Source organism: Ruditapes philippinarum, unplaced genomic scaffold (assembly GCF_026571515.1).
Source record: "Ruditapes philippinarum isolate M1 unplaced genomic scaffold, ASM2657151v2 ctg4466_1_1_1_1, whole genome shotgun sequence".
Lineage (NCBI taxonomy): Eukaryota > Metazoa > Mollusca > Bivalvia > Venerida > Veneridae > Ruditapes > Ruditapes philippinarum.
The window spans coordinates 18,346-41,232 of NW_026861250.1; the positions used below are offsets into that span (position 1 = coordinate 18,346).

At 31.0% G+C, this 22,887-nt stretch overlaps 2 protein-coding genes across 2 annotated transcripts; both read right to left on the reverse strand.

The window, feature by feature from the left end:
• Positions 1-1,860: 1,860 nt before the first annotated feature.
• LOC132715038 (uncharacterized) lies at positions 1,861-7,957 on the reverse strand. Its single transcript, XM_060698008.1, has 5 exons — positions 7,334-7,957; positions 6,568-6,708; positions 6,011-6,445; positions 5,053-5,128; positions 1,861-3,008 (listed from the first exon to the last, which is right to left on the reverse strand). Exons 2-5 carry the CDS (start codon positions 6,661-6,663, stop codon positions 2,266-2,268), a joined length of 1,350 nt encoding a protein of 449 aa, XP_060553991.1. The 5' UTR covers positions 6,664-6,708; positions 7,334-7,957; the 3' UTR covers positions 1,861-2,265.
• LOC132715037 (uncharacterized) lies at positions 7,898-22,444 on the reverse strand. The gene is made up of 16 exons (XM_060698007.1): positions 22,430-22,444; positions 21,888-22,280; positions 20,882-21,097; positions 19,978-20,046; positions 19,492-19,724; positions 18,975-19,026; positions 17,666-17,734; positions 16,709-16,947; positions 15,224-15,275; positions 12,200-12,282; positions 10,226-10,366; positions 9,905-10,100; positions 9,556-9,638; positions 9,186-9,252; positions 8,620-8,702; positions 7,898-7,927 (listed from the first exon to the last, which is right to left on the reverse strand). Exons 2-16 carry the CDS (start codon positions 21,898-21,900, stop codon positions 7,898-7,900), a joined length of 1,626 nt encoding a protein of 541 aa, XP_060553990.1. The 5' UTR covers positions 21,901-22,280; positions 22,430-22,444.
• Positions 22,445-22,887: the final 443 nt, after the last annotated feature.

A 22,887-nucleotide genomic window follows, 5' to 3' on the forward strand; every position in this document is an offset into this window, starting at 1 on the left:
TTTTTTAGATAATATTAAATAATTAATAATTGCATGTGCAGCCACTTTCTCATATTCTATCTTTTAAATTATTCATCATGTATACAATATTTCAGTATCATTTAATAACATGGTAAAATATATCTCATACAATCATAATAAAACAATAAAACGAGATATCAAGTTACATCAGTTACATCGTACTACCGATAACAAAATTAAGAAAAATAGATCTCTTATTTTTATTGTGATGGTATAGATGCTTGAAACTTCATATCATTGTTCAGAATTAAAAAAACAATAATATATATAGATAACAAAAAAATGAATATATTTACAATGAATATTTTTATGAACATACAGAATAAGTATCAAGACAAGTATCAAGACATACATGTATATATATTCAGAAAACGACCCTTTAATGACCAGGTAAAATCATACAAGTTTCGTTCCTAATAGAAGAGCGTAGTTTGTTCCACAAGACACAGTAGTAATATGCAAATGATTTTGCATCACAATCTTTGGCACTTTGTTAGATATAGTATCTAATTTACTTGGCCTAGTCATATATGAATGGATAGTCTACAGGAAATCAGTTTTTACTCATATATTAAGGAGTAAAACCGTTCTTATAGATAAGATATTACATAATGTAATTTGTGCCACTCTGTTTGTACCAGCAACCGATTTAAATCCGTAAAATATATATTATCAATATAATTATGATCTATGATCAAGATTTAAGTACGAGCCTTCTTAATGTATTCTGTGTGACATTCTTTGAATTAATACATATGGTGTGTTCTTTTATATCTACGTTTATACATGTATGTGTTTCGTAAGTTTGTTGACAAAATACATCCTACAACAAAATGACATTAATATTCAGAAGAAGAATTATGTATTAATTTAATCTTTGCGTAACTAATGCGAAAAATAACTTATCGGCACCCTCATTTTCATCAAGACATAGAATGTTCTTTGTCGACAAAATTAAGTGAACACTGCAAGGCTGTAAACAGAAAAAGCATCAATGTGCAAGGCTCTAAACAGAAAGAGCACCAATTACGCTTTTCTCTGTTGTTAGATATCATCTTAACAGAAGTGTAAATAATGAAAACATACTTCTTAGGTCTTTAACATAATATCTTAAAACAAATATATTCATTTTTTATAGAAATTCATAGTGTTATAAGTAACGTTATTTTCTGTTGACTTTAAAAAAAATGATCATTTATCAACATAGAAATGGAATAACATTCAAACATGCATTATTATATGTGTTAATAAATTGTTAATTTGTGTTCTTTCTTCACCACAATTAAACCAAAATTTTCGTTATTTTTTTTTAGAATTCAAACAAAGCTTTTAACTACTTTCGCTCATACCAACATAAATTACCTCAGGACATAGTTAGGATTTTAAAAGTTTTCATTTTGCTTTCAAATTTATTTTAGATTCTTTGATATTATAACAGGGCAATCTATTTAACTTTTGAAGAGGATTTAACTATGAAAACGATATGAAAAAGGGCATACTTGGATATAATAAATTCAATTGCACGAAGTGTTAAGCTAGTAGTGTACCATTATACCATATGATTTTCAACTACAAGTCACACGACACGGAAAAACTACAAATGTTGATAAATCCATAATAGACATGTAAATTGTCAAATTAATCTAAAATAACAGCGTTACAATGTTCAGAGTTACCTTTACCAGGAATATTTTCTTGAAGGGTGTGGTGTTTTTCATTGGCAAAAGCCACTAAGAGCAAATTAAAGACCAGTTTTCTCAGATAATATATTTGTTCTTTAAGTATAAAGCCTTATTTTAAAAAACAACCTGCTACTGTTTTTTGTTTGTTTGTTTTGTTTTTTTTTTTTTTTTTTTTTTTTGGTATTTCCCATCAACCTTGAAAGTCAATCGCAGCTGTGTCTTTCGGAAATGTTCTTTCTAGAGAGTTTTAATTTTCTAAATTGGCCTAGTGTCACGGTTAAAAACTATTTTTTATGGAAGAAGATATTTAAGCGGACATAAAGCTCAGTCGTTTGACTCGCGGAACGTATTCCGAGGGTCAAAGGTACGGGTCAACCTGGTCAACCCTCGCATTTTGTTCATCCTGTGACATTTGGTGTCCAGAGGGAAACAGTGTCTGCATAAAGCACAGAGTTTAATTACCATTGCTCTGTAACCCTAAGAAATTCGAGAACGGATTCAATATAGCGAGAGTATGCTACAGCTCAGAACTGTTTAGTTTCTAGGAATGAACACAGTCATCTTAGAAGCTGTCGGAGAATGGCTTAGTCGGAAAAACCGCGGAACAGTATTTCGAGTGTCCCGGGATTGATTCCCGGTCAAGCTGCACATTTTTCTCACCCTGTGACACTAGTTTATTAAATGTATCTGAATCTAAATCTGAATCTGAATCTGAGCCTCTTAGATATAACAATCCATCTGTTTCACCAAGTTTAATGTTTTTTACGTTTTTATCCTCTGTTGTAACCAGAACAACATAGTCGGTCATGTGATTTCTTTTTGGCAATTGAACGTTTCTTTGAGCTGTTGAAAGCTGTCTGTTTTTCATATCTAATTCATCATATTCATAGGGTATCCATTTGTCGAGTTCTTCTAGAATGATCAAACATTTGTCTGCCTCTCGGAACAGAACTTGTTCAAAAATCTCAGCGTCATTGCTTCGTGTAAAGATATAGCTTTTGATCATATCGTGTATATGTGTTTCTTTTATATATCTCAGTGGCAGCCTAAAAACATATTCGAACTCATTGACCGGCCAATGTGCATGTCGAGTACAATTTTCTTCAAGGAACACGCACAACTTTTCGCAGCTTGATTTTGAACCTGAAACAACTATATTTTTGCTCAATGAACCTCTTTGATAAAAAATATCTTTTTCGGAGCGAATCCTTTCACCATCATGGGAATACAGATACAAACGATCCAAAGGATTTAAACTTGCGCCCATCAATCTGTGGTATCCAAAATGCATTCCTCTTTTGAAATCTGAAAAAAAATCATATGTCGATCTAATTAATGCTGTTTTATTTTCTTACTTTTACAAACTCAAATTCTAATTTATCGTGAGGTTGTTCCGATATAAATACAAGAAAAAACATCTTCAATATAAAGTTCATATAACACCTTTTCGAAACATTGCAGTAAATTTTTTGTTAATGGATTGTCACCATACATGGAATGACAAGTCTGTAATGTAGAACACCTTGGCATTGACTCATTAATGATGTTGATCTGCAAGGTCAATTTTTAAAATTTTGCTTGATTTTTGCTGTAATAATTTTCTTTGTCATCATATCTGAACGCATACACATTTTGACAAGACCTTCAAAGTCAAGCTCTTGCATTTTGCTTAAATATTTTTATAACTAGCTATTATAGCAGAACGTCCTTATTCTAAAATACGATTATCTAAAGCAAGATCAAACTTAATCTGAGAACGACACTGACCTTAAAGTCAAATGGTTAAAAATTTCCCTGTCTTATTTGCACAAGACATTTAAGATTTTTTTACTACGCCTTAACCTTCTGTTGACTATGTCATTAGAAGGTCAAGTCAGTGAATCATTGCTGACAAAACCAACATGCTGAATAGTCCAATTATGACCTTGATCTGATTGTCTAAAGTCAATTCATTCAATGTTGATAAAGTCGGTCATACCTTTGTTATTCATATATAGATTTTATTTATTCTTTGACAAAAGAACACATATGACAGAACCCGCATGTTGAATTATTCTGATATGACCCTTAACGAATTAGATCAAAATTATTGAATTTCATATTACGGATTTGATTCATGCATTCATACAAGAGAGCACTTATGTATTGAATAATTCAAGTATGACACAATCTGTAAATGATATTAATTGTGAAGGTCAAATATGAACATTTTATTAAAATTAATGTTTTGCTCCAAACTGATTTTTAAAACACTCGTCTGACCTGTATATCTATTGCATCAGAAACATGTTTGTTAAACACAAATGCCCAAATTATTGTCAGAAGCAATTGTTCAATAACTGCTTACCCATTTACTCAGCTATGGACAGTAAAATTGCAAGAAAATGAAAACACGGTAATATAACTTGACAGCCATGACGTTTCGTAATTTAGAAAAAAAAATATGTTTGCATGTCATTGCTATGTGATGATGAAGGAAAATATTCTGCCAATACAAATTTATCAAATATATATAAATGAAAGGCATTGACGTTTGACTCAGTGATCCAAAACTCCACCCAAACTTAATGGACCACCTGAGATATGTTCCTCTCCATATGAGACTTGAGAACAAATTACCAAGGCTTAATTGGGAAAAGTGTAAAAATTATATTGTTAGTACAATTGACCTTGAGCTTCTGGACTATCTAAAGTATATTACTTCCAAATATGAAAAAATCAGTTTATAAATCAATTTATAAGGAAATTTATATTAATCTATTTTGGCACCCCTAACACATTGACCAAACTAATTCCATCCGAAAGGAGAAGGCCATGCAACTTATCTTTTTTCTAAATATGAATGACATCTGTCTGTTACTAAAGGCTATATGGGCAAAAGTGTAAAAAACAATTTTAAGCACTGGTGTCCTTAACCCAACTGACCCCTTAATCAATCCAAAGGAAGAACACCATGAATGTTTTCATCCTAGCAAAACTATGTTTGTGATAACGAGTAACTTCATACTAAAAGTGTACCTTGACCTTGGGGGTAGGGGCATGGGTCTTGGATGCAACACGTTGTCTTTATGTCAAAGATATATATGCAAGGTTATTTAAGAATCCTTTCATGCATAGCAAAATTACAGTCCGGACAATTAACTCTAATTGAAAGAATGTAAGCTTTCAAACTCTAAATGAGACCTTGACCTTGAAGGTAGGAATATGGGTCTTGGACAAGAAGCAAAATAATGAAGTGGTAGACATTTGTGACAAGTTTGAGTAAATTATATTAGAAAACGTCAGACATCAATGGCTCTAGTTTAAATATTTAATGATTCATGAGAACAAGTTTATTTCTGTTTATTACCTCGTTTCTTGATCTGATATTCCATATCGCGAAAAGCGACCTTTGACAGAAACATTTTCTTGATATTCAGAAATCTCTGTGGATAAATCAACAAATTGTATAACAAAATTGCATATTATGATAAATGATGTAATTGTGCATTACATAATCCCTAAACTCATTATCCGGCCGGTTCCTGAAAGAGTTGCTATCTAGAATGTATCTGCTGTTTAATGCACATGGATAATGTTCGTTAACAGAATTAGGTTCCCGGAACAAAATATTATTTGCGAATTTATGTAAATAATTAATCGGTTGGAAAATACTTTTTGCATACGCCATAGGGTCTTGAAGAAAAATACATACATTTTTCTTTTGTACTTAGGAACTATTCTTTTTCAAACGATAAACAAATAAATATGTAAACTTCAGACAATTTAAGCTCGTTAATTGAAAATGTTTTGGTACTTCATTCTGTAGAAATTTTTGTGACAACAGTTTTTAAAGCATGTTTCAAGATAAAATGGCATAGTAAGTGTTAGAAGTGTTGACTTGTCTGAAATTGGCACATTTCCGATAAGTATTTGAATTATTGATAAAACAATAATCATCATCATTTTCAATATTCTGATAGAATGTTTCTTGAAAAAACATATGTTGATAGAGTACAAAGATTTTATGAACATTGATATGATGAAAAATAATATTTTTGTTTTAGAATTATTTATTATCTGCTATATGAATATATGTAATACCTGACCATGTATCTCACCTCACTGTTGCCAACAAAATCAAAATATAATAATGGTGTGGTTTACTAATCATATGATAATGAAAACTATTAACATATTTTTATGGAAATTAAGACGTTCAGTTTCGGGACATTTGTTCAAAAAAAGATTTGTCAAAACTAAATGACAAAAATATCGATATAAAACAACTCATGAAAATCTAAAATAAAAGATTCTATATGAATTACCTCTATGACTGAATCAAGATCTTGGCGCTGAAATGAAGTTGCCGCCGACGTTCCGCTTGCTTGAATTAGACATTCAATTTTATCCTGAAGGATGAGTAATTTACTTTCTGTTATATTGGTTTTGTTTTCTGCCATTATTCTACAAGATGTTTCTGCTTCAATTAGTACTCGCTCAAATTCATCTTTAGGTAATAAGATCTGATCATCTCTTTCAAAACTTATATCTTTGTCATGTGTACATGTCTTTTTCATTGTATCTTCATATTGTTTCTCTCTAACATCAACCTCTATAGACTTGCGAGGAAACCACTCCATTTCACCTTCATACCCTGCGAAAAATGCCTGTCGCTTTTTTAAAGATTCCTTTAATTTTTCCGATTCGTTTTGGAAACCTCGACGAGGGTACGTTTGCTCTTCGTCATATCTCCTTTCCAACTGAAAATAAAAAAAACAGATTGTTCAGACTATTTAAGCTTAAACACTAATATTTTTTCAATCGTTTTGCTTTGACTCAAACTACTTAGTAATGGAACAATATGCATGTGTGATATACTAACTTCCTGAAGATCCTGTACAGCTTTATGTGTGTTTGGCATCTGGTTAATGATACTTGACAAAATTGTAATCATATTGTGCACTACATCTTGGAACATGTCATCGTCAGCTGTGTGGACTTCGGTTTTTAGGTAGGACCTTATCTGGAAAAAAAATAGTCTAAAGTGATATGTTAATGAAATACATAAACCTTGACCTTAAGACAGGAGCATTACGCTTTGTGATGGTAAACACTTAGTTCCAGTAAAACTTAAAAGTCGCAATAATTAAGAAGCCTGTTTAACATGTGTAATACATCTTTAACTAATTCAGCTTAATAGTTGTGAGGAAAGATGTGCGGTAATTAAACACCCTAGAAATCGGACGATGGAATACATGCAAGTCGGTACTCGGGCAAATCATTCCGTTTGCGGGTTGGGGAAGGGTGGACATATTACTTAATAAGAATATGCACATAAGAAGCTTATAGGTATTGCTTTGCTCCTATAAACGTAATTCTTTGATTTATTTATAAGTTTAGTACTTAGTATAACACAATTGAAATTTAAATAGAAATCAAGAAAGTCTTATTATAAATATATTTTAAATACTAAAAGATTTTGCGTTTTGATTATGTGTACAAGTCAAACAATCAATGATACAGTCCAAGCATCATTATCATATTAAAAAGTAATCAAGGTGTTCGTCAGAGGAGTTTATTCAAATAAATTGTTCATATTTGCATGTACTTTTTTCATTTACACTGAGACAAAATGTATGTGTCAATACCTTTGAGACCACATCAAACGGGGGGATTAATTTGGCAGTACATTTCCTTTTGAAATGCAAGATTGTTAACCATTATATCCAACAGGTCAACACACTGCAAGTCGCCGGTACGTCCACGTTTTCTTATTAAAGATTGGTTTGATATAAAGAATTTAGTTATCTCCCAATGATTCTGATGCCAATTTGTTTTATTTTTAGACGCCAACCATAGATCTAATGAAGTGCGATGTTGTTTGATAATTTCATCATACATGACGTCACAGAAATTCGAAGGGCAAGGTTTCCTGCCTAAAGGAGAAATACAGTTGCATTTCATTTGACCTAGTGGGCATCGACCATGTTGGCTTGAATGTACAGGTAATAATGTGTCTAGTCGGCATTTATTACACTCTCTTGTGTTTGATTTATTCAAAACCTTGAAACGAAGATGATAAAAATTTTCTTTTGAAAATTTTATGACGCAGCCTTGTAACCCTTTTTCCAAATAACGAGCAGCTTCGACACCTAAAGCGTTTACTAAAAACTTGCGTTTTCGTTTAAAATGTATTCTTTGTTGAAGCATGTCTAACTGTTCTCCAGCAAATGTGTTCCGTCCTGATAAAAGGAAGCACAATAACAATTAAAAACATGCAAGGAAATGTCTATCTAAATAAATTGCCGACCAGTTTCTATAAATCAGAAGCATAAAACAAACAGATAGTATCATAGCTTCAACTTCATATATAAACATATAAATATCCATTAGAATGACATGAATGAGTAAAATTTATATACTTTTAAAACCTTTGTTGACATTTATGTACTTATTTTTTATTCATTCGTTCATTTATTTATTTATTTCCTTTGTCTTTCCTTACTAATGTTGGTCGTTATTTTCATTATTACAATAAACAGGTCTGTCTAGTACCTCTATAAAATTCATACTGTCCGAAATCTTTAGTTTCTTTTCTTTCTGATCTTGTTTCCAGCAGTATCTTTGAAACAAACAAAAAAACTTTTCTGACAGACAAATAAATACTATTTACTTTTTCAGGAAATTCGCAATTCATATGAAACGTTAATTCAAAATAACTTATTTAAGTTCAAAGCATCGCCGTTCCTTAGCACATTACAAATTTGTTGATTATTAAAGCCAATAACATAGATAAAATATTTTTTAAACGTGACATTGATGATGATGATGATGATGATGATGATGCTGATGTTGATGATTTTTTTCCAATAAGATTATAAAGCAATCATTAAATGAAAGGTCTCGAAAACACAAGAAGGCCTACACTCTATACCTTTGGGATTTTATCCTTGTCCATTTTCATCTTTGTCAACTGGTTGGTATCGGGACATCTTGTCGGAGTTTTGTCATAGTAAGCTTGAAATATATATTTCCACATAACATATAGTTCATTTCTTTGCTAAAATCATTAAATGCACATGCTTCAAAAATATAGATATAAATATAACATATTGAATGTCTATGGCGACATTGCCGAGTGATAGCCATAATACAAACTTTTATTGAAATGCGTTTCTAAGGTAGCTAGGATTTTATCTTGAAATGAAAACAGTGATATGTCGATGGAGTCCATAAACCTTGACCTTAAGACAGTTTCATTTAGCGTTGTGATGGTAAACACAAAGTGTAGTTCCTGTAATACTTGAAAGTTGCATTAATTTAGATGCGTGTTTAACATGTGTAATACATGTCAAACAAATTCAGCTTACTAGTTGTGAGAATTTAAACACCCGAAAATCGGACTGAGAGAATACATGCAAGGCGGTACTCAATCCAATCATTCAGTTCGCGGGGAGGGGGAATGTGGACATAATAAAAAAAAATAACGCATATAGGTACCTCTATCAAGTTCATACTGTCCGAAATCTTTAGTTTCTTTTCCTTCTGGTCTTGTTTCCAGCAGTACCTTTAAAACAAAATTTAACTTTTCTGACAGACAAATAAACATTATTTACTTTTATCAGGAAATTCGCAATTCATATGGAACGTTAAGAGAAAATAACTAATTTAAGTTCAAAGCATCGCGGTTCCTTAGCATATTACAAATTTGTTGATTATTAAAGACAATTACATAGATAAAATATTCTTAAACTTGACATTGATGATGATGATGATGATGATGATGATGGTGATGATATTTCCCAATAAGATTATAAAGCAATCATTATTATGAAAGGTCTCGAATACACAAGTAGTCTACACTCTTTACCTTTGGTATCTTATCCTTATCCTTGTCCATCCTTGTCAACTGGTTGGTATCGGGTCGTCTTGTCGGCGTTTGGTCATAGTAAGCTTAAAATATATATTTCCACATATCATAGAGCACATTTCTTTGCAAAGATCATTAAATGCACACGCTACAAAAATACAAATAAAATATAAATGTAACAGATTGAATGGTTATGGCGGAATTGCGGAGTGAGCCAAAATACAAACTTTTATTGAAATTTATTATTTGTGCGTGCGTGTGTGTGTATGTGTAAGTGTGTGTGTTCCCTTTATTCTTTAAAAAAAGATAGGATCCTCTGTTTCAAAAACTATATCTTTGACATGTGTACCTGGTTTTTTTATGGTATCGTCATATTTTTTCTCTCTAACATCACCCTCTATAGACTTGCGAGGAAACCTCTCAATTTTTTCTTGATCATATGCGAAAGATGGCTGCCGCTTTTTTATGGATTCCTTTAATTTGTCCGATTGGTTTTGGAAACCTCGACGAGTAAATATATGTTCTTTGTCATATCTCCTTTCCAACTGAAAAAATCAGATTGTTTAGACTATTTAAGCTAAAACACTTAAAACACTAATATTTTGTCAGTCGTTTCCTTTAAACCATACTATTTTGGTAACGGGACAAAATGCATGTAAAATATACTTACTTGCTGAAGTTTATGTATAGCTATACGTGTGCTTGTCATTTGGTTAATGAAACTCGTCAAAATTGTAATCATATTGTGTAATACATCTTTGAACATGTCATCGTCAGTTGTGTAGACTTCGTTTCTTAGGTATGATCTTATCTGAAAAAGACAAGAGTGATATGTCGATGAAATACTAAAACCTTGAACTTAACACAGTTACATTTAGCATTATGCTGGTAAACACAAAGTGTAGTTCCAGTAATACTTGAAAGTCGCATAAATTTAGATGCTTGTTTAACATGTGAAATACTAATTCAGCTTAATACTAATTAAGGGGGACATGATACTTAATAAAATAAATAATGCACATAGGTAACTTATAGATATTTCTATGCTCCTATAAACTTAAATTCGTTGCTTTATTTATAAGTTTAGTACTTAGTATAACACAATTGAAATTTAGATAGAAACAAGAAAGTCCAATTATAAATATGTTTTAAACACTAGAAAGTTTTACTTTTAGATTATGTGTGCTATCAAACAATCAATTATACAGTCCAAGCATCATTATCTATTTAACAGTAATCAAGGTGTTCGTCGGAGTAGTTGGTCCCAGTACATTTTTCAGACAAAGTGACAATGACTTTTTGCTGCTTTACTTTCATTTTTTCATTTACATTTAGACAAAAACGTATGTGTCAATACCTTTGAGACCACGTCAAAAGGGGGATCAATTTGGCAGGATATTTTATTTTGAAATGCAAGATTGTTAACCATAATATTCAAAAAGTCAACACACTCCAAGTCTTTGATACGTCCACATTTTCTGATTATAGATCGGTCTGATATAAAGAATTTAGTAATCTCCCAATGATTCTGATGCCAATTTGTTTTATTTAAAGACGCCAACCATAGATCTAATGAAGTGCGATGTTGTTTGATAATTTCATCATACATGACGTCACAGAAATTAGAAGGGCAAGGTCTCTTGCCATCAGGATAAACACAGCTGCATTTCATTTGACCTAGTGGGCATCGACCATATTGGCTGGAGTGTACCGGTAATAATGTGTCTAGTCGGCATTTATTACACTCTCTTCTGTTTGCTCTACTCAAAACCTTGGAACGAAGTTGAATAAAGTTTTCTTTTGAAAATTTTATGATGCACCCTTTCAATCCTATTTTTAAGTATTGAACGGCTTCGTCGACTGAATCGCTATCTAAAAACTGGCTGGGAAAGCGTTTTGGTTTGAAATGTATTCTTCTTTCAAACTCGTCTAACTGTTCTCCAGCAAATGCGTTGCGTCCTGACAAAATGAAGCACAATAACGATAAAAAATATTCACTGAAATATCTATTTGAATAAATTGCCGACCGGTTTATATAAATCAGAAGCATAAAACAAATAGATATTATTATACCTACAACTTTGAATATATATGTAACTTTACACATATAAATAACCATTTAAAAAGGTAAAAGATTTAGACTTTTAAAATATTGAATAACATTTATTTATTTATTTATTTATTTATTTATTTGTTTCCTTTGTCATTCGTTTCCAATGTCGGTCGTTATATAAACAAGTCTGTGTAATACCTCTATCGAATTTATATTGTCCAACATCTTTATATTCTTTTCCCTTCGATCTTGTTTCCGGCAGTATCTTTGAAACAAAAATTTAACTTTTCTGACAGACTAAAAACATTATATACTTTTACATAAAACTCGAAGTTGATAAGGAACGAAATACAAAATAAATAATATAAGTTTAAAGCATTGACGTTCCCTAACAGATTATAAATATGTTAATTATTAAAGCCAATAACTAAATAAAATATTCTTAAACTTGACCGAATATCAAAATAGTTGTTGATGATGATGCTGATGATGATGATTTTTACCAATAAGATCTATAGCACTAATAATGAAAGATTTCCAAAACACAAGTAGGTCTACATTTTTTATAATTGATTAAGTGCAGACTCATACCTTTGGTATTTTATCTTTGTCCTTGTTCATCCTTGCCAACTGGTTGGTATCGGGTCGTCTTGTCGGCGTTATGTCATAGTCAGCTTAAAATATATATTTCCATAGAATACATTTCTTCGCTAAAATCATTAAATGTACACGCTAGAAAAATACATATTTTAATATAAAAGATAGAATTATGTTGCGGCATTGCCGTGTGATAGCCATAATACAAACTTTATTTGTGTGTGTGTGTGTGTGCGTGTGCGAGTGCGTGTGTGTGCGTGTGTGGGGGGGGTTCTATTTATTCTTTCAAAAAAGACAAAATTAAGAACGGAAATTCACTAATGATTTAGGTTAAGAGAAACAAAAACAAAAGCACCGCATATATGAGGCAATATACGCCCAAATGCAAATTTGTTTTAATTAATTCAATTTTCATGTAATCAAAAATTATTGATTATATTTGTCGGGAATATGTTTCATTTCAATTATCAATATTAAGATCTACATTGATACATCACAAAGATCTATGCTCTTGTCGCATACTTAGATAAATATAGAGTACACAGTTTCACTGTCGAGTACAAACCGCAGTCATGTTACCAGTCATATCCTTAAAGAATTAATCTCTACTCTGCAAGTTGTAGGTCGGAAAAAGTTTTTTAAGACTTTATACTGTATAAATCTGTGTAGATGTAAATTGCTAGAGAACTACCTCCCTAAATTTTGATAAATTGCGTGTATGTGTGTAGGTGTGCGCGTATGCATGCGCGTGTGTAAATGTATGTGTGTTTGTGGTCTATGTTTAATGAGGGCCAATCCGTACGTTAGGGCATAAAATTTTAATTTTGAAGCGCACTTATTGGTCATTTACATCCATTCAGTTACCATGGTTATTAGCAAATAATATGAATTTTGAGCCAACTCGACAGTCAATGAGAACCTTAATGTACAGTAACTTGAGACAATTTTTGAGAGATTTTGATAAATTCCCTGAAAGAAATGACACTTTATATTATCATTCTCAAAATATTGACTTTGCATAATCTTCCCTTTATGTATGTTATATAAGAATTTGAATAAATCAGTGTCACATTGACCTAGACCTAAGGAAGTCCAAACCTGCGCTCTGCGCATCATCTGAGTGATATCAATACTTCTGTCTATTAGATTCAAATTCCTACAACAAGTTTAAAAGAAACAGAAGGACACACAATTTTGAAATTGATACCTAATACTAATTGTGACCTTGACCTTGACCTGTCGAAAGTCAAACCTACGATCTGCACATCGTTTCATTATGGTTAAAAATCTTGTATGTTGTAATTGAGATTGTATACCAGACTTGCTTGAAATTATATCACTGTATATAATCATGCTTATAAAACAATTTTCATACCTTGAAGAATATGTAAAATATGTGCTGCAAATAAGTAATTATTGAAATAGATGCATCCATTTCATATTGTCTTAATGGGAAATTAATGGAAAATTTGAATTAGACTTTATAGAAAATAAATGTTATATTACCTCCCTTTATTATTTGTTAACTTCAGTAATATCTTTATAAATAATGCTTTTTGGAACTTACAAAATTGATAACTCTTAATTTGAGCATCATATTTATGATATAAAACCATATGATTTGTGTTACAGGATCTTTAACATTTCTGCCAAAGGGTTTCAATTTCCTTCCACTGGATCAAAAGATACAGACCTGACACGGAACTTGTTAACAGACGGACAAGCGGAGACAGACGGACTGAAAACAGGTGCATAACGTTATATTCCGAAACTTTTTCGGGCGTATAAAAAAAATGTTCGTTACTTATTTTAAAAAGGGAAATCAATTTCATGAAAAGCAGAAAAAATAACAATGCATTGCTATCTTTTTGTTTTCTAAATGATTAACCTTTTTAGCAAGAAATCAGAATCAATAAAAAAAAACACGAAAATAATGAGGTTAGTGACCAAAACTGTTTTTCGCTTCTCTTTTTTATTATATTAGAATGCCGAGTTTATAGAAATCATTTAATTGTACATGAGTTACGTATCAGTAACATATATTTTTTCCATGACATATGGCGCTTTATCAATGAAATATATATCATTTTTTTTAAATAAATATGAAATATGAATATAAAAGTTGATGGCATCAAAATTCATATTTCTATAGTGCACTATTTTTTAGATGTTTTTTCTCCGACTCCCAGAAGGCTGTCAAAAGCAATTTTATTGGGGTTTTTTAATGTAAGAATTAAATTATTATAATATGTTGTTTTCTTGATTTTTTAATGCCATTCAATGACATATAAAATTTAAATAAATTCTTGAGTATTCCGAAACTATGATATAGGCTTTAAGGACATTTTAAACAGATTCATGCAATATGTTTAATGTAACAATCAGTACAACATGCATGGATGTATAATTATGTATACATGTATACAGAAAACCTTTGATAAATCGGTCTCAATCCAAATAGAGAAACCGGTCCTCGGAAGATCTTAAATGAACTTATTCGAACTGTTTTTTTTTTTTCTTCAATACAACTTAATGTACGGCAAATAAATAATGGCTGGGACAAAACATTGGATATTTTATACAATTTTGAGCATTTCTTTTAAAATAATATAAGTGATAATATTTTCCTTTCTAGTGATTTGCTTTAGGTCATATATTTTTATAATCAATATGTATCTTTTCCTTCTTGCGAACGTCATATCCATAAATATTATAGTATATTTACCTAATAATCCAAATTAATTGCCTAAAAGGTCTTAATATACATTCAGTATTTATTGCGTTAATCGAGAAGAAAAAGTATGGAGACAAACACGGTAAAATTAGTATTAAATCGCACATAACATATAATTATACCTCGGATAGTTTTATATATTTTTCCAAAATTTAATTTTCTTGAAATATTATAGCTCATCTGGAGGCATGCAGCTTTAAAGCATAAGAATATGGGCTCGTGTTGGTCGAAAATTCATTTTTATTGATTCACCCTTATTTTAACAAATAATCAGTGTGACATACCTAATTTGCTTTTTGTCTTGTCCTCAACAATTGTCACATTCTGAGTACGATCCTGAAGTAGAATTGAATTATGTATGCTATTAAGTACCAAATTACATTATAGAAATATTTAATTGCAGGTTACAATGTATCTACTGTATGTTCAAATTCAGAGCAGCAGATAAGACCAGATTATTTGGGATGCTTACTTTAACCCAGCTTTTTCTATTGCAATATATAATTTCAAAAACTGTTCAAAATAAAATACTTTACCCGCTTTCTTCAAGTGTATAAAATACGTGAAAATAATGAATTTAGATAATAAATAGAGGATATTTGTTTGTTTGTGTGTAAGATGAAATTTTATTTCATCGAGTGGGCTTTAAAAACAGTATTCTCACGAGTGGCGTAGCCACGAGTGAGAATACTGTTTTTAAAGTTCACGAGATGAAATAAAATTACATCTTACACAACAAACAGACAAATTTTCTTTTTTATTTATGCTTAAAAACAAGTTAAAACGAAATTTCCATAATTTTAACGTTAATATTAAAATCTGTTTCCCCCATTGAGAGCCCCATTTTAGACGGAATTTCTCATTTAAAACAAGAAGTCTTGAGCTGAAAAAAAAAGTCCGCCAAATCAAGGTTAAATGACGGTGATATCTATTCATTTTATAAAAAAAATATGAATGATCGCTTGTTTTAAATAATAAAAAAAACAAATCTTGTAGGAGAAAAAGTCCAACCATCCATCCATATTTCTGTTACTACTTACTGCGAATTTATATTAGACCTGGCTTTGTAAAAATGTAAGCGGCAGCCATTTTTTAAAGTTGTGTATTTCATGGGAGGAAAATAATTGTGTAAGATTCAGAAGGATATGTTTTTGGATTTGTTAGTCATACACCTTTTTAAAAGAAAGAAAACTTATTTGAGGATTGTAACAGACAAAAAAATAACTGTTGACAGAAGTGAAAACATTCAGAAAAGGAGCTAGGAAATTGGAAAACTTGGAAGCTTGCAAAGGAACGCTGGGTATTTTTACTTATTTTACGAGTGATGGCTGTCAATGCTTTTCAATTTTTCATAAGCATACGGCAGTTATTGCTCGTAGGATACTTTTAATATGCCCAAATGTCATCAAGAGCAGTTTTGCATGGGGAAGGAATGTATTTTTCAGACTTTAAAAACGAAACAAACAAAAAATTTAGAGACGAAATTTTGTGATTGGAATTTGAAGGAATAGAAGTAAGTTTTCTCTCTTTACTACTTTTGACATTTAAGTTATTTATCTATTTCAGCTTTGCTATTTCTTTAAATAGCCTGACATTGTCAGAATTGTCAGTAAAATAAAATTGAGGTACTACATGGGGAAAATCTTAAACAAGTAGTTTCGTCATTGAAAAAAGTGAAATTATATTTTGATAATTTTCACTGTGAAATTATCAAATATAATTTTCACGGATAAATCAGTAATCCACTGAAAAGCATAAAATAAAGTTACCAATCCACTTCTAATGGCTGGAAACGGGTCTGTAATTTTGTTAATGTCCCAAGCTGACTCTTCATTTTCCGTTTCATATATCTCATACGATTGTTGCACTCCGGAAACCTCGTTCCTTTCGCTATTTGTGCGCCTTTGAACAAGTTCCATGTCCGTTTTATCCAGAAGAGCAAAAGTAAATGTGTTGTCAATTATGAATTTGGCCTGTTCCTCCTGATTCCCGTTTTCATTTTTATAACCTAATTGTGAAATATATCATTTAAATATGTTAATAGCATTAGCTGTACATCAACATTCAGTTTTAAATATTATCTTATATTGATTTGAGGGTGTATTATTACTTATTTCAAATTGTTTAATTATAGTGAGAATAGTGGCAAAAAATGATTGTAAAATATTCATAGTGCTGACATTGATAAAGAAAATTATATATCGCAAGCCGAATGTGAAAATTGTAAAATAGCTAGTGCATTGGAAGCAATCTAAATACGTGTTATAAATTGTCAACATAGTGTTATGCACTCTTGAATACTTCATCACATCTATAAGATACTTAAAGCAAGTATTCCCCTTAATTTTATTTCTCACAATTTTATAAGGGTATAGTTTGCTCAAAGGGGAAACTTTTCAGGCGAGATAGAGAGTAATGAGATATGGGTTTTAACATTTCAATAACATGCATAATGGTAAATAAATATTGAATCGGATGTTAAATATATATATTAATATCCTGATATTCAATGACAGCGACGACCCTATATATTCAATGCTAACCTCAAGGTATATTTTCTTAAATTAGTGTCTACTTTGTTTTTCGACGTAAGAGATTTTTAAAAAACGTATCAATAATAAATAGGGGTTTTCTTCAAGTTTACAAATATTTTGGCATTGAATTTGTTTGGCTTTCTGTCATTCGAATAAGGAAACCATATAAGTTTGGATTAAGATATATTTTACCTATTTCAGAAGGAACTATTTCTTCCGTCTCATCTCCGTGTCTACCAAGAGAGCTTGTTCCTTCTGAATCTTTTAAAAACGTATTGCAAAATTAAGGAATTAACAAATACCATTTACAATTTTAAAAAATTCCAAAACCGATTCGATAAACACATATAAGGACATTTTAAATTACAAAACATTATAACACTCTCAACAAAAACATGTTGAAGGTGTACCCTTAAGTTGAAGAAGGATAATGAAGCATGTTTTAAGCTAAAAATGGAGCTATTGATAAAAGATGTAAGAAAAGAAAGGGCGATTATTAAACCAGCTAATAGTATATATATATATCACGTGTGACTATCACGCGACACCGGGTCTGGAACTTAGAAGATCTGAAACGAACTAATGTCTGTTTACTTTCAAAAACAACTACGGCAATTAAAATAATGGCTTGGACTTTTAAAGAATATTTTCACACATAGGAACGCTTGAAAAGGCTGTTTTGAACACCCGTAAAAACGTTAATCGGTAATCATCACCGCTTCAAGGAAGGTGTGAAAAACATCTCCATATCAATAATATCGAGTTGAACTTTGTTTTATTTACAGTAAAATATTTTCGAATATTTTTTAAAACTTCGACTCATCGAAGAATCCGACTCATATATAAGTTTTTGATAAAGAATATATAGGAGAAAAATGGGAGATTCATTTTACTTTGACACATCTAGAAATTCGACTAAATGAAGTTCGACACATAGAAGTTCTACTGTAAAATATGCTATTAACTAACTTATGTGTATCTCGCAAGCTCTTTTACTGATTTTAGATATGTCTCTTTTCCATTCCCTTTTTGACATCTTATAAATACACTATTCACAACAGGATCAGACAAGTTTTATTAAGCATATGTTTTGCATTTAAAAATTACTTTAAAATCAATATAATTATGTTCATTTTAAATAGATTCAAATTAATTTAAAAACATTCAGAAAATATCAACATTTAGATAAAGGATGATAAAGATATTTTTCCGTTCTAGTGATATGTTTCACGTCATAATAATAGTAATATTTTTTAATATAATAATTATAAATCTTTTCTATATTTTGAACGTTATGAGCATAACTACCGTAGTATATATACTAAGTATGTATATCCAAATGTGAAAAAATGTTTGAAAATGCAGGAATTTTCAAGGAGATTCTCACATGCACTACGATTAACCAAAGCTGTTATCAAGTTTTTATGGATAATAGAAGGTTTTTTAAGATGTTGTGAAGGTTAAATCGGTAGAGGGTTAACAAGTAAACAGTTCGTCATACCTAATTTGCTTTCTCTTTTTTTTTCACCAACTGTCACATCCCGAATACGAGTCTGAAGTAAATTTGAATCACATATGAAATTCTTTAAACAGTCACACACCATCTTTTTTAAATACGCTTTTCAAAATAACATGTTTTCTCATTGAGTTTAATATGCAATATACGCACTAGCATGCTTTTTTAATGGCATCAAAATTCTTTATAGACAGAAATGTGTAACGATAAAGAAAAATAGGAAAGAGTGGAAGTAGGTAGTAAGTAGCATTCTCAATGCTTATCATGAACAAAATTGTAGTGTAAAAATATTCAACGACCGGTTAGAAAAAGTATTTATGTTGCTATTCATAGCAACACACATGTATAATACTTGAATCTTTAAGGAACAACATTCAAATTGAAATTATTTGGTGCGGTTACTTTAATTCAAACCTTCCATTCCAATATAGAATTTTGAAAAACCGCTCAAAACAAATGCATATTTGAAAATCATTATTTTTCAATTTGACACTAAACAAACCTGTCCAAGACTAATGGTCTTAAATATGTCTGTTACTGTTTTAATGCTCCTTTCTGCCTCTTCATTTTCCGTTGTATATTCTTTCATTTTTTCATCATACACCTCGTTATTTTCGTCACCTGCGTGTTCTCGTACAAGTTCAATGTCCGTTTCATCTGCATGCATAAGTGTGCATTTGTTGTCAATAATGAAATCCACCTGTTCCTTCATATTTTCATTGTCATTTTTATTACCTTAGTAAATATGAAATATTTCATAACAATTGGTACATGGCACTTGCTGGACAACGCCATTCATTTTAGAAGTGATTCATGGTTATAAACATATGTATCTAGAGTGAAATGGAATCGAGACTGAGAATAAAAATTGCAAGTTTTTCGGGGAAAGCTTTTTTGGTACATGGAATTTACACAATCTAAAAATAATTTGATGGTGAACTTTTATTAATATCAACTTGTTATATACTTGAATTTAGATATTTTTTACCCATTTCAGCAGGAACTATTTCTTCCGTCTCATCTTCGTTTCTCCCAAGAGAGCTTGATCCTTCTGAGTCTTTTAAAACATGTTGCAAAAATATATGGATTAAAAATATTCAATTTTAAATCAAAAACCGATAAACATATCAACAGACATATAAAAAAACGTCTAGTCATTAATATCAATTTCCTTAAAACATGCATGTTTAATGCGTATGCGAAGGTGAAATATAATAAATGTATGGTCATTTTTAGAAGAAAATTATCTTAGCTGCAAGTTAAGAAAAGAAAAACATGCTCATTACCAATTAATGAAATATTGCACAGTTTCTCGGATGTAAGTCATCTAAATGCAGTGCAAAATAAAAAGACATTGCCTTGATATTGTCATTTCGCCTTTAAATAAGCACACTTTTCAAATTCAAGACACAGGCCTCACAAAGGTGGTCCTCAAATTGTTTAGTTCCATTTTCATTTGTCATATAATGATAGTGTTTATATAAAGCATGCTATTATTTACATATAATGTCTTTGTGGTGATTTATTATACATAAATGTTATTGTATAAATAATTTGTATTCAGTTCACTATATACTTTTCTAGCTTACTGTTTGTAACTGTGTAAAATGTTTATACCTTTTAAAAAAATCAGGAAATTTTTATATTTTTTTTAATGCAAAGTTAAAATGAATTATGTTATGTAGACATTGTAAAATTTTATGCATTTTGAAATAAAACTTGAAATCTTGAATCTTAAAATGCAAAGTTTAAATAAATTATTATATGTAGTCGGCTTAGTGTCCATTCTCCTGTATGTTTAAATGTTATTCTAGCGTGCGACTTTAATGTAAAAAAAATAAATAATTTTAATTCAATCGCTTAAAACAAATTGTGTTTTTAATTTAAAGTACCTGTTTCTTCAAGCACATTTCGAAATTCCATCATTTCAGGAATCAGTTTAATTGATACAGTTTCATTGAACTCCGCTGACATCTGTTCTGCAATTCTATTCAGACTATTTGTCGTTTTTTCCATTTTTATCGCGGATAGTACCGAATTTATTCCGTCTACAGATGAACACTTCAATGGAATACTTATGTGTTCACTTGATGTTTCATTAGTTGAAGCTGTAAAAGTATTTATTATATACTTTTAAATTCTCATAAAAATGCACGCAAACCTTGAGGCGCAAATGCGCTTCAACGGATAGAAAAAAATCATAATATTTTAGTGACAAATAGAGTTCCATATTTGGAAGTACCGGATTATTTTCACGTTTCACATCTCAGATGTGTATTACGTAGCATAAGCATAACTTGCAGCGTGGGAAAAGTTTATCCCACTCGACCGTTAGTTTCGCGAGATATCAATTTTCCAACGCTGCTCGTAACAAAATACAAGGCCTCAGAAAGCTTCTACAACATAATTTTCTGTATCAAATTAACTAAATTTAAGTCAAACAGAATCATTTATCTTAATATTATAGTAACACGTAATATTTTTGGGGTTGTATTTAAAAATGTTCAACTGTTTGTTAATTTTAATGGTGAGCAGTTTCGTAGCAGACGTGATACAAATGTCATTTCACTTTAGATAAGATTTAAACTTTCGATGTTAAATAAGTGATAAAAGGTATTAAAAAGGGTAAACTCTTAGATCTTTTGTGCAAAATGAATTCAGTGTAAAGAGGGATAGAATATTTTTGAAGTTTAGTAACCATTTCATGTAGGTCTACGTCAATAACTTGTGAGCAAAATTTCAAATCATTTACTAACTCTGAGCTTCTTGAAAAAATATTTGATTTGGAATCAAATTACCTAAAATAGCAACGCGTTTCTAAGAATAGCATAAAGTTCGATTTTCAAATGCTAAGCAGAGGAGTTCCTTTATTAGTCTTAAACAAATACACGTACTTACATTTATTTAGCATTCTTGAAACACCCGACACACTTTCGAGTGTACATTTTCCCTGTATGAGGAAAGGATAGCCGTAAATGTAATGCAGCTCATTAGCTATGTTTTGAAATGTGTTTCTAAACTGATTGCCGTGCGTGATATCTAAAATGTGAAGTAAGCCACCAGGAGTGAAACATTTAAATGACCAAATGATGCACTTTCGTTTTACTTCAACCGGTGTCACATCTGGATGTGCGGCAATGATAGCTACTACTTTGTCTGTTTCACTTCTTATAGAACCTGATGGTTGGTCTGATTTTTGTATGGACGCTTGCAGGTTGATTTCGAGTAAATCTTCTGCCTCTTTCTTTATTTCTTCATTTTCACACAATGTCAGCAGCTTAAACTCCAAAACTGAAATGGAGCAGAAGAAAAACTAAACTGCGATGAAACATATGAATGTATGATGTAAAACACTTCTACTGAAATGGTAATTTGAATGAAATTTGCAGATATTGCTAAATTTTGATATAATGACTTATTTTATCATCTTTTATACTCACCAAATCCATTTTCAAACTTGAAGATCGTTCAGCACGACATTATTGTTGTGCTTGTGGTATTTTTAGTTTAAATTTTTCGGCATTTTCTAGTTGGGTGGTTCCAATATTCCTACTTGAATAATGTTGAATCACCCTTAGGATATGTTGCCTGCTTTTTAAATTTGTCTTTTGACGTCTTATCTGTGATACGCAGGCTTCATAACCTCTGATCCCCTTTCAAAAATCCATTTTATTTAGTTACGCCAATTGTTTTCTCGTTTAGGACACACGCTTTTTATTACTTGGGGACCATACGCCGCTTTTCATGGAATGGCACGGAAGTGTCACATTGAAGGTTCCATGATAACCGCCGTATGAACACATCTGCGGATGTTTCTAAATTCAAAATTTTACTCTTTCATGTTTAAATGTTGAGTTCTGCTTGGGCCGGTGCTGGGGGGCGTGGACGGTAGCTTGCA

Coding starts and splice junctions, on each gene's coding strand:
- LOC132715038 (XM_060698008.1), bottom strand. CDS start 6,663: ATGTTCCAAGATGTAGTGCACAATATGATTACAATTTTGTCAAGTATC. Junction 6,446..6,567: donor CTGTACAGGATCTTCAGGAA/GTTAGTATATCA, acceptor TTTTATTTTCAG/TTGGAAAGGAGATATGACGA. Junction 5,129..6,010: donor ATCTTGATTCAGTCATAGAG/GTAATTCATATA, acceptor ATTTATCCACAG/AGATTTCTGAATATCAAGAA.
- LOC132715037 (XM_060698007.1), bottom strand. Junction 20,047..20,881: donor AAATGTGCTTGAAGAAACAG/GTACTTTAAATT, acceptor ATGTTTTAAAAG/ACTCAGAAGGATCAAGCTCT. Junction 7,928..8,619: donor ACAAGGATAAAATCCCAAAG/GTATAGAGTGTA, acceptor TCCTTTTATCAG/GACGGAACACATTTGCTGGA.